Consider the following 12,772-nt stretch of genomic DNA (forward strand, 5'->3'; position numbering starts at 1 on the left):
AAAACATTATCAAACTGCATATTGGATTTAATATTTTTGATGAAACATGAGTATACACTAAATGAACTTTTAACCACCTAGTAAAGAGTTTTTTGTGAAAAGTAGGCAAAATATTAGGTCATTCTAGAAGGGCTCTATAATATATATATTCCTGCCTGATGGCCCAAGTATAACACTTTTTTTCAAGTGAATGAGTAATCATAACCTAAACATTGCAGAAGTAAATTTAGACAGACATTCTGAAGTAACACACTTTTTTTTTTCTTGCCTCTCCTCAGTAAAATGTAGCACATTTAATAGACCATTTGTAAGGATCTAGTGCCTGTGCAATGTGTTTTTATGAAATCTTTTCACTTTTCTTCTTTGTAGATGATGACTTGGATGTTGTGTTTTCATCTGATTCAGCCTGTGGTAAAGATAAATCAAAATTCGTCTCCTCAACGATTTTATTCCACTGCAATTTACAGGCAAAGGAAGGCATCCCCTGAGTTCCTTCACGAGACAGCAGACTGCCAATATTTGTTTACCTGGTACACATCTGCAGTCTGTCCATTAGTTGTAAGTAACTTCTTTATTCTCCCAAAGTAACATGCAGTTCTTGTTAGCAGTTATCTGTTCTTCCAGCATTATCTACCGTAGTTGTGGCAAGGAGAAGACAGCTAAGAATCTAGTAAAAGGAGCATCTACTGCTTAGGAGAGGAGTGAGTGGATACAATTTGAAGGCTTAATAAATGGAGGAACATTGATTCCACTTGCTAGCTAAATGATCATCTTGTACTAAGATTATTTCAGGTCTAGGTTGTTTAATATTTGCACTGAAACAAATTGAAAAGAAGAGACATCAATTAAATATACTTCTCCCCCATTCACTCAGTTTGTTTCCAGCCAACAACTGCTTCTCTGGTTACTGAGAGGAGTAGCCTAAGGTATATCTCCCATTAAGAAATGGTCTTAACTTAAAAAGAGAGCTCTCCGTAGTCATGTATCCAGTGTGTGGAAATGAATAACTAGGTTTCTTCCACACTGCAAATGATTGTCACCTTTACCGGCCCCACTTCTTTATGCCAGAACTTTCTCTGCTGGAGGTGGACGATTATTATTTGTATTGTGGTAGTGCCTAGGCATCCCAGTCACAGGCTAGTGCCCAGTTATGCAGAACATTGTACAAACACAACAAAAGATGGTTTCCTGCCTCAGAGCTTACAACCTAAGTATAAGACAGATCCAACAAGTGGATACAGACAGTTGGGAGAGCACAAGGTAACATAAGACAATACTGATTGGCACAATAGGTTGTGGTCTCGAAGGTAAGATATGTGTGTAGCTGCATCTGGGTGCTATTACAGCTTGTTGAAAGACAAATGTGTTCGCCTCGCTATAACTTGCTATGGTGCAAGGCTAGGGTGCTGTGGATTCATAGCTGGGTTCTACATTGGTTTTGGGTTCAGCTTTTTTGTTTCTTTAAATATTAAACTGTTGCCTTGAATTCTACTTGTTAATAACTATGTGCTAATAAATAGGTAATGTTTTTTTACAGAACTGTCCTTTTAAGTAATAATTCTGTATTGGTTGCAGACTCAAATGACCCTCTTCTCCTATTTCTTTGGTTTAGAATAAACTAGATCACTTGTGTATTAAACCGAAATGCACTAAACCTTCTCTCTTTGAAGCAGCTTCTATATAAGAGTCTGACCAGAGCTGGCATTACATCGTCTACTGAATTGATCCCACTGTTTCTAATCAACACTTCCTAAGACTGTTATAGATAACCAGGCAGTGTCCCCTTAACCATGTCTTCTTTGTGCCTACAGAAGTTCTGAGATCAAAGAGGGCCCAGTCTGACGAGGGAGCGCAAATTTTCGAAGGTCTTTCGGGAAGAGCCAAGCTGTTGGGGCTGTGCTGAGTGTCCTCCTGGTAGTTCTCACAGCGTGTCTGTTGATCTTGTTGTTTTACAAAAAAGAGAGGAGGTAAGGGCTAGGGGAGGCTAATGGGAAAATGATTCCTTGTGTTGTGTAAGGTGATTCAGTTAAAGTGGGATGGTGACCACTTGAAATCTAGTCAGTTCTCAGAATGCGTTAATAAGTATTTACAGGTACACAAAGGGAGAAACTGGCTGACTAATCTGTTCAGTTATTGTACTCTTAGTGTTACATGTAACAATAACGGGGTAGTGGGGTACTCAGGCAATTGACTTTTTTTAAGTTGATGGTTGTTAAGCATAACTCAAGAGTTTCCCTGGGTCAACTTGATACAGCAGAGAACAAATACATGAGCTAATGCTATCATGATTAACACTATGTTCAGCACTGTGGAGTAAATGTTATTTGCTCTTCCCCGGGTGAATGTTCTGCTAGCAATTTAGATTTGAGAAGGCAGAGGAGTTCCATAGATTCTAGAACTGAAAGGGACCTTGAGAGGTCAAGTCCAGTCCTGCCCTCATGGCAAGATCAGTACTGTCTGGACATTGCGATAGACATTTATCTAAACCTACTCTTAATATCTCCAGAGATGGAGATTCCACAACCTCCCTAGGCAATTTATTCCAGTGTTTAACCACCCTGACAGTTAGGAACTTTTCCTAATGTCTAACCTAAACCTCCCTTGCTGCAGTTTAAGCCCATTGCTTCTTGCTCTATCCTTAGAGGCTAAGGTAAACAAGTTTCCTCCCTCCTCCTTATGACATCCTTTTAGATACCTGAAAACTGCTATCATGTTCCCTCTCAGTCTTCTCTTTTCCAAACTGAACAAACCCAATTCTTTCAGCCTTCCTTCATAGGTCATGTTCTCTAGACCTTTAATCTTTCTGTGTGCTCTTCTCTGGACCCTCTCCAATTTCTCCATATCTTTCTTGAAATGCGGTGCCCAGAATGGACACAATACTCCAGTGCAGGCCTAACCAGTGCAGAGTAGAGCGGAAGAATGACTTCTCATGTCTTGCTCACAACACACCTGTTGTTGCATCCCAGAATCACCTTTGCTTTTTTTGCAACAGCATCACACTGACTCATATTTAGCTTGTGGTCCACTATAACCCCTAGATCCCTTTCTGCCATACTCCTTCCTAGACAGTCTCTTAACATTCTGCATGTGTGAAACTGATTGTTCCTTCCTAAGTGGAGCACTCTGCATTTGTCTTTATTAACTTCATCCTGTTTACCTTCAGACTATTTCTCCAATTTGTCCAGGTTATTTTTGAATTATGACCCTGTCCTCCAAAGCAGTTGCAATCCCTCCCAGTTCGGTATCATCTGCAAACTTAAGCATACTTTCTATGCCAATATCTAAGTCGTTGATGAAGATATTGAACAGAACCCAGTCCCAGAACAGACCCCTGTAGAACCCACTTGTTATAATTTTCCAGCAGGATTAGGAACCGTTAATAACTATTCTCTGAGTATGGTTATCCAGCCAGTTATGCACCCACCTTTATAGTAGCCCCATCTAAAATGTATTTGCCTAACTTATCGATAAGGATATCATGGGAGACCGTATCAAATGCCTTACTAAAGCCTAGATATACCACTGGTTTGACATGATTTGTTCTTTACAATCCATGCTGGCTATTCCCTATCACCTTACCACCTTCCAAGTGTTTGCAGATGATTTCCTTAATTACTTGCTCCCTTATCTTCCCTGGCACGGAAGTTAAAACTAACTGGTCTGTAGTTTCCTGGGTTGTTCTTATTTCCCTTTTTATAGATGGGCACTATATTTACCCTTTTCCAGTCTTCTGGAATCTCTCCCATCTCCCCAAGGTTTTCCAAAGATAAAAGCTAGAGGCTCAGATACCTCCTCTATTAGCTCCTTGAATATTCTCGGATGCATTTCATCAGGCCCTGGTGACTTGCAGGCCTTTAACTTTTCTAAGTGATTCTTAACTTGTTCTTTTTTTTATTTTATCTTCTAAACCTACCTCCTTCCCGTAAGCACTCACTGTGTTAGGCATTCCTTCAGACTTCTCGGTGAAGACCGAGACAACCGAAGTCATTAAGCATCTCTGCCATTTCCAAGTTTTCTGTTACTGTTTCTCTCCCTCCTCACTGAGCAGTGGGCCTACCCTATCCTTGGTCTTCCTCTTGCTTCTAATGTATTGATAAAAAGTCGTCTTGTTTCCCTTTGAGCTCAAACTAGCTGTGAGAATATTTGTGCCTTTGCCTTTCTAATCTTGCCCCTGCATTCCTGTGTTGTTTGCCTATTTTCATTCTTTGTCCTAGTTTCCATTTTAATATGACTCCTTTTTATTTTTTAGATCATGCAAGATCTCGTGGTTAAGCCAAGGTGGTCTTCAGCCACATTTTGTATCTTTCCTACCCAGCGGAATAGCTTGCTTTTGGGCCCTTAATAGTGTTCCTTTGAAAAACAGCCAACTCTCCTCAATTGGTTTTCCCCTCAGGTCTTGATTCCCCAGGGACCTTTCCCCTGGGACCTTACCTATCAGCTCTCTGAGCTTACCCAAATCCACCTTCCGGAAATCCATTGTCCTCTATTTTGCTGTACTCCCTTCTACCCTTCCTTAGAATTGCGAACTCTGATTTCACGATCACTTTCACCCAAGCTGCCTTCTACTTCAAATTCTCAATGAGTTCCTCCCTATTTTGTTAAAATTAAGTCTAGAACGGCTTCCCCCAGTAGCTTTTTCAACCTTCTAACAATAAAAGTTGTCTGCAATGCAGTCCAAAAACTTATTGGATAGTCTGTGCCCTGCGGTGTTATTTTCCCATCATATATCTGGATAACTGAAGTCCCCTTCACCACCAAATTTTGGGCTTTGGATGATTGATAGTTTTTAAAAAAAGCCTCATCCACCTCTTCCATCTGGTTAGGTGCCCTTGTTTTTTACCCCTTTTAGCCTAATCCAGAGACTCTCAACACTTCCGTCTCCTATGTCCATCTCCACCTCAGTCCAAGTGTGTACATTTTAATAAGGCAACACCTCCTCCCTTTTTCCCCTGTCCATCCTTCCTGAGCAAAACTATACCCATCCACACCAACATTCCAATCATGTGTATTATCCCACCAAGTTTCAGTGATGCCAACAATGTCATAGTGTATTATTTATTAGCACTTCCAGTTCCTGCTTATTACCCATACTTCTCACATTTGTATATAGGCATCTAAGATACTAGTTTGATATTGCCTCCCAGTTTTTTGCCCTGACCCTCCTTTCTCTCTGCCATTATAGCCCACACTCTCTATTTCTGACCCATCTCCCAGGTCTCCATGTTCCCCACTTACCTGTGGGCTTTGCTCGCCTGTCCCCGTCAAACCTAGTTTTAAAGCCTCCTCACTAGGTTAGCCAGTCTGTGTCCAAACAGGGTCTTTCCCTCCTCGAAAGATGGACGCCATCTCTGCCTAGCAGTCATTCCTCAAATAGCATCCCATGGTCGAGGAAGCCAAAGCTCTCCTGGCGACACCATCTTCGCAGCCAGGCATTCACCTCCATGATGCATCTGTCTCTGCCCGGGCCCCTACCTTTGACAGGAAGAATCAATGAGAATACCACCTGCGCTCCAAACTCCTTAACCCGTACTCCCAGAGTCCTGTAGTCACTATTGATCTGCTCAGTGTCACACCTCGCAGTATCCTTTGTGCCCACATGGATGAGTAGCATGGGTTAGTAGTCAGAGGGCTGGATAATCCTCGACAATGCCTCTAACGTTTTGGTTACGGGACCCCAGCAGGCAGCATACCTCCTGAGATGAAATGTCAGGGCGACAGATGGGCACCTCCGTCCCCCTCAGCAGAAAGTCTCTGACCACCACTACCCTACGTTGCCTATTTGCAGTGGTGGCAGCAAGACCTCCCAGCCTTGGGGGTACGAGGCTTCTCCTTTACTGTAGGCGGTGATTCCTTCTTCTCCTGTATCAAGAGCATAATGGTTACCTATTAATACGGCAGGAGGGTTCGGAGCAGGGGTGGAGCACTGCCAGAAGTAACCAGCTGCCAGTGTCCACCCTGAGCCATCTCCTCCTCCAGCAGTGGTGTGTCAGCAGTCCTGTGTACTGGGATAGCTACTTCAGCTGTCTCCACATGGACACTGTCCAGGAATTGCTTGTGGATTCGGATGTTCCTCAACCTAGCCACCTGCTCCTGTAGCTCTCCCACCTGCTGCTCAAGAGATTCCACCGGTAGGCACCTTTCACATTGGATACCCCACCCCCAGCCTGGATATCAGTAAGTGGAAATTGCAAGTTACGGTCCCCTGCAAAACCACACCAGGATCTGGATAGAAGCATCCATGCTCAGGTGCTCTGTCTGGCTACTGGCGCAGGTGGAGGAGACAGAAGCAGTGCTGCCACAGGTGTTGCAGGTCTCCTAACCATCGTAGGCCTCCCTGTGTCAAACTCCCTTTCAGACTCCCCTGGTTGCTCTGCCTCTGGCTTTAAAGCCTGCTTGCCTTGGTCAGTCCCTCCCCCCTCGTGAGTCACACTGGGGAAGGCCAATTAAAGGAACAAGGTCAGGCACTCAGTCCCAACTGTCACAGCAGCTGTAACTGAAACTGAAGTCACCTGAAATCAGAATCACAATTAAAATTCAAACAGTCAAGCACACTCACTCACACCAACAGCTAGTACTCTCACCTGGTAGTCTGTTCAGCAGCGGGGTCTCTTGCTCTCCCTCTCAAACTCCCCTGTCAGCAGCCCCCTGTCAGCTCTGCTAGCAATTTTTTGTTACAGATTTGAGAAGGCAGAGGAGTTCCAGAACATTTGTTGGTGACAAGGTAGAGAGGGAGTCGTGTGATTGACTACCTCCAGATACTAGAATTGAGTCTTCAGTGCTAGCAATTAGAATAGCTTGAACCAAATCTTTTTTTTTTGGCCTGGTCTACACTACGCATTTAAACTGAATTTAGCAGCATTAAACCGGTTTAACGCTGCACCCATCCACACAGCGAGGCCCTTTATATCAATATAAATGGCTCTTTAAACAGATTTCTTACTCCTCCCTGACGAGGAGTAGCACTGAAATTGGTATTGCCATGTCAGCTTAGGGTTAGTGGGCCACAAATCGACGGTATTGGCCTCCGGGCAGTATCCACAGTGCACCATGTGACCGCTCTGGAAAGCGATCTGAACTCAGATGCACTGGCCAGGTAGACAGGAAAAGCCCCGTGAACTTTTGAATTTGATTTTCCTGTTTGCCCAGCGTGGAGCTCTGATCAGCACGGGTGACGATGCAGTCCCAAATCCAAAAAGAGCTCCAGCATGGACTGTACGGGAGATACTGGATCTGATCGCTGTATGGGGAGACAAATCTGTTCTATCAGAGCTCCGTTACAGAAGACGAAATGACAAAGCATTTGAAAAAAATCTCCAGGCTCTGTTAGACAGAGGCCACAGTACAGTGCTGTGTGACAAGCGTAACTGGAAAGCCAAAGAATGAAATGGACACTTATGGAGGGAGAGAGGGGATCCTGAGGACTCCAGCTATCCCCGCAGTCACCAAAAAGCATTTGCATTCTTGGCTGAGCTCCCAGTGCCTGAAGGGTCAAAAACATTTCCCGGGTGTTTAAGGTATATGTCGTCAATTTACATCCTTCCCCCTCCCCCTCCAAAAGAAAAAAGGGAAAAAAAACAGTTTCTCGCCTTTTTTCAATGTCACCCTATGTCTACTGCATGCTGCTGGTAGACGGGGTTCTGCAGTGCTGAACACCAGCATCCGCTTCCAGTGGCAGACGGTACAATATGACTGGTATCCATTGTCATCAGCCTGTGAGTGCTCCTGGCTGGCCTCGGTGAGGTCGGCTGGGGGCACCTGGGGAAAAATGGGAATGACTCCCGGTCATTCCCGGCAGATGGTACAGAACGGCTGATAACCATCTTCATCATAGCAAATGGAGGCTGAGCTCCTATCAGCCCTCCCCTTTCATGGCTAAAGAAAAGATTCTGTACTGCCTGGACTATCATAGCAGCTGGAGGCTTCCTCTCCCTCATTTTATCTCACTAAAAAGTCAGTGTTTCTTATTCCTGCATTCTTTATTATTTCATCACACAAATGGGGGGACGCTGCCATGGTAGCTCAGGAGGGTTGGAGGAGGAAGTAGCAACGAGTGGGGTTGTTGCAGGGGCACCCCCTAGAATGGCATGCAGCTCATCATTTCTGTGGGATCTCTGGGGCTCTGACACAGACGGCTGTGCTCTCTGGTTCTCTAGTACACTTGCCCCAGATTCTAGGCAGGACTGACTCTATTTTTAGACAAAACATAAGGGAATGACCTGGGGAGTCATTCCCATTTTTGTCTTTGCACCCCCAGCCAACCTCAGCAAGGCCAGCCAGGAGCACCCATGACAGCAGCAGACAGTACAGAACGACTGATAAGTCATCTCATCTCCAATTTACGATAGCATGGCAGACGGTGCAGTAGGGCTGGTAACTGTCTTGCTACCTTGCAAAGGCAAATGAATGCTGCTGTGTAGCACTGTGGACCGCCTCTGTCAGCAGCATCCAGTACACATACAGTGACAAAAGGCAAAACGGTTGCCATGCTATGGCATCTGCCAGGGCAATCCAGGGAAAAAGGGCGTGAAATGATTGTCTGCCATTGCTTTCATGGAGGAAGGATTGAGTGGTGACATTTACCCAGAATCACCTGCAACACTGTTTTTGCATTGGCTCTCAACCCAGAATTCCAATGGGCGAGGGAGACTGCGGGACCTATGGGTTAGCTACGGGATAGCTACCCACAGTGCAACCGCTCCAGAAATTGATGCTCGCCTCGGTACATGGACGCACGCTGCCGAATTAATGTGCTTAGTGTGGCCGTGTGCACTCAACTTTTATACAATCTGTTTTACAAAACTGGTTTCTGTAAAATCGAATAATCCCGTAGTGTAGACATACCCTCTGATATACCAGTGTAACCCATTCAGTTAATGGACTTGGAAAGGGTGCATGTGAGAAGGGTATTGGATCTCTTCTCTTGACTGGAAACTGAGCAGATTTCCCACAGACTGGCAGAAGAGTGAAAATTAAGGGGTTTTGGTATTGCTGATCACTGTTTTTTCTCTAGAAGGATAAATAGGGATCTAATACTGTAAGATTAAATTTCTAAATTTTTTGTTTTAGAGAAACTGTGATACACAAGATAACCAACTGCTGCAGAAGATCATCAAATTGTTCCTATAAATATACAAAGGTACTATTATAGTTGTGATGACCTCTGAGGTTCTGTTTTTTTAAATGATTTTTCCAAATTAGTAAAACATAGCTGCTTCTACTCAACAATTACTTTAAATGAATTTAAACTAACTCTGACTATCAGGGAGCTGGTTGACTGGCTGAGACTAAATCTGGAAGTAGATGGAGGGAAAGAACAGAACAGTTCCAGTCCTCACAGATAGGAGGAAAGGAGACGGAGGATAAGGGAAATGCTGAGGAGTGATCAACAAGTAGGGAGGCAAACTGGGAAAGCACAGAGCCAGAGAAGATTAAACTAATGTGGAATAGTGCTCGGAATGTAAAAGGCAGCATAGAGAGATCAAAGTATTAGTTTACTAACGCGATATTTTGTGCTATCTGCTTATCAGTGGAAGATGGTAAATCAAAGTGCAGGATGGGGCTGTTGGTGGTTCTCAGGTGATGGATTTCGGGAGACCGTAAAGGGTGCTTGTGAGAGCCTATCAAATACTATTCAGTAACTTTACCATCTTCATACTATAGATAAACACTGAAGAAGAAGCTAATGAGAATGAAACTGAGTGGCTTATGGAGGAAATTGCAGCATCAAATCAGAGACCAGGAAAAGGAGGACAAGAAAATGGTCACATCACTACCACATCTGTTAAATCAGAAGCCTTGACATCTCTCCATGTGGATGACCTGGACAGTGAGGATGAAGTTCTAACTGTCCCAGATGTGAAGATTCATTCAACTAGAGGGGTGCAATCCAGAGGGTCGGACCAGAACAGGCACCAGCAAAGAAGCCATTTAGCCTTGGAAGTGATGCCAAGACCAACTTGCTGAATGGAGGGAAGATAGAAAACAAAACCTAACCCAAGCCAACAGAAGACACAGAATTCACTAATACCCTATCATTCCACGATGATAGTGATGAGGACTTGTTGAATGTTAAATAGCCCCTCTTGTGCCTGATTAAATAAATATAGATATATATATGTGGGACACAAAACACTTCCAACCAAATATGAAGACTTTAGGCCTGAGATTTCTGTCTGAATTTGCCTTTTGACAAAAAAACTTTCAAAAGGGAAGAAAAAAGGATCAATCCTGGTTGTTTACAATGATCTGTTCAGTAGTGATTGGACTTCCAGCATCCAGTTGGCTGAGTTATGTTGGTTCTCTTTCTTTTTTTCGCTCTCTCTCTCTCTTCCCTCCCTCCCTCCCCCCCGCCAGGATTTTCCTCTTTTAAACCTCAGCACAGGCACAACATATACAAAATTGTTTCAAAGGACAGGATTAAATCTGAATTATGCCCCTCTCACTTGAGATTCAAGATATTTGACTACTAGCATTTTAAACTCTCTCTCCTTGTATTTATTGACTCTCACTACTCAGGTTTGCTGAATAATAGCAACATGTTCCTTCCTGCCGGCAGGGTATTATTCTATAGATTCACACATCATATGAGAGGAAATAAAAGTAACTTTTTGTTGGGGTGGTTTGATGTAAATGTTGGAACTGGTCTAATTTATCCTGTAAATTGAATACTCCAGTCTAATTTAAACAGTTTAACTGATTTAAAGCCATTTACTGAAAGGTACAACTCTGTTAGCTTAAGTCTGAAATGGTGGTGATTCTTTGCATGACATTTTTGATACTGGTCACATGACTGATTTCATCAGTATTTGCTTAAACAGCTGACAGGCATCCAAAGCTTTCCCTTAAGTGCAGACGGGACTATAATTTGTGCATGCCCAGACTTAACTGGATGGTTCAAGGTCATGGGTGCAGAATTCCTAGAATGCCATATTCACAGTCCTGTTATATCTGTCATCTTAAAAAGCCCAAGACCTAGAGAAGCCTTAATTTGCAAAGCAGGTATTGGTTTTGATATTAATTGCATTAAAATATGGTGGGCCGACGTCTTTCAGTAATGTATCAGAACCAGGTCTTGTTATATACTGAGGCCAATGGTCACTGAATTACAATGTTGCCAGAACTTAATGGAGGTGATAGCAATCTTTCTGTAGCAGTCTGCTCCTCTGTGTTTTCTGAATTATCTTATGGGCGATAATATGGTTTCATATATGTGTACAGGTACTTGTTGGTCAGAATTTTTGAAACTCTTCCTTGTAACTTTTTGGTTGGCTTATTTGTTTCAACACTGGTTTCTTCATTTTATAAAACGTTTTCCATTTTGAATCAAATTAGTGTACTATACACGATTCAGCAATTCAATAAAAGATAAATTAAATGGACGTTCCAAATGATTTCCATATGTATTAAAATAAGTGCCTGAAATTTTTCTTGCTTACAATTTTTTTTTTAAGTGTTTGACAACCTGAAAGTCACTTTTTTCCAAATTTCTGGCTGGAAACAGTTAATATTTCTGATTGCAAAGCTAAAGATGAAACTCAAGATGTCTCACCACAGACATTTGAATTTATAAGCAGATTTCCAATAATGGATTTTCTTTTTCAGACTTCGGGTTGTCCCCTAGATTCTGTACGCATATCTGTGCATAACCAATAAAACCATAACAAAGCTGTATTCTATAAAGCTGTGTTAAATGTAAGGAAGTGTCAGCATTCCAAACCTTAACACTTTTTTATATCTAGAAAGAAAAATTGGTGTAAGGCCAATTCTTGGGAGGAAAATAGATTCTGGAAATGAGATGCACACTGTTAACAGCAAGGGTAGTTAGTCTATTCGAACATTTTACCAAGGGGATATAGTGGATTCTCCATTATTCATCTTCAAGACTGGATATTTCTAAAAGATGTATTCTCTAGTTCCACACATGTTGGGCTGGACTGCATGAATTATTGGATGGCCTGTTATGCAGGAAGTCAGACTAAATCATTTTAATGATTCCACCTGACCGTAATCTACTAATCAGAGTTCACTTGTGAATATTAAGGGAGTCCTATTTAAAGCTGCATCAGTAAATAGGCCCTCAGACTCTAAGCTGTAAATTCTAGAAATACACTGTTAAACACATAGGTAAAGCAGAGTTAAGGGTTTTGGTTTAAATGACTAATCCAGAAGCTGCTGCGCCTCCCTGCACAGTTCCTAAACTGTGCAGTGATTGGTCTTCGATCTTGTGTGTCACTTCAAAACCCACCTCTTGGAGAAGTGGAGTTAATGAAGAGAGCCTTTTTTATTTTTTGGTCTGGATTGATTGAGCATTTCTGTTTTTAGGATTTTACACTGATGCCTGTCTCCTTAGTTTGGGCGCCTTCCATGCAAATCAATGGTGCATATCTTGCAATCTCTTCTCCCTTTGGAGATAACTGTAGCTGGGTAGGGAGTATTGGGTGTGGATTTGGTTTTTTCAAGAGTAGACTTAAAATGCTGCAGCTCAGCATTTTCCACAATTCTGATCCATGTGGTCTGTTCCCCTGCTGTCTGCAGTTTTGGAGGCAGTTGAAAGCTGTTGCATAGCCACACCCTCTTGTTCAGCTTGCTCCAGGATCGTATGCCTCCACCGCAACAGTCAAGCACAGTTCACTTTGCTCCTGGCTCATCCTTGTCCGCCTTATTTTTGTGTGTTTTTGGGCAGTAGCAAGCAGCTTTCCTTTATTCCTCCTCTCCCTCTCCTGGCTCTGGTAAAGAGCAATGGGGTGGTTTCAGCTACCTGGAGCCAATGTTG

The 12,772-nt window shown here is 42.9% G+C and overlaps 1 protein-coding gene across 1 annotated transcript in view; it reads left to right on the plus strand.

Annotated features, from left to right (window-relative positions):
* Positions 1-11,668, plus strand: part of IGF2R (insulin like growth factor 2 receptor) — a 95,428-nt gene extending 83,760 nt beyond the window's left edge. The window contains 10 exon segments of the mRNA XM_030556692.1: positions 370-482; positions 484-555; positions 695-705; positions 1,822-1,877; positions 1,880-1,967; positions 9,067-9,136; positions 9,661-9,913; positions 9,916-9,976; positions 9,978-10,015; positions 10,018-11,668. Coding sequence (XP_030412552.1) covers positions 370-482; positions 484-555; positions 695-705; positions 1,822-1,877; positions 1,880-1,967; positions 9,067-9,136; positions 9,661-9,913; positions 9,916-9,976; positions 9,978-10,015; positions 10,018-10,076 — 821 coding nt within the window. The 3' untranslated portion in view covers positions 10,077-11,668.
* The last annotated feature ends 1,104 nt before the right edge of the window (positions 11,669-12,772 follow it).

Source organism: Gopherus evgoodei, chromosome 3 (genome assembly GCF_007399415.2).
Source record: "Gopherus evgoodei ecotype Sinaloan lineage chromosome 3, rGopEvg1_v1.p, whole genome shotgun sequence".
In the NCBI taxonomy this organism is placed as follows: Eukaryota; Metazoa; Chordata; order Testudines; family Testudinidae; genus Gopherus; species Gopherus evgoodei.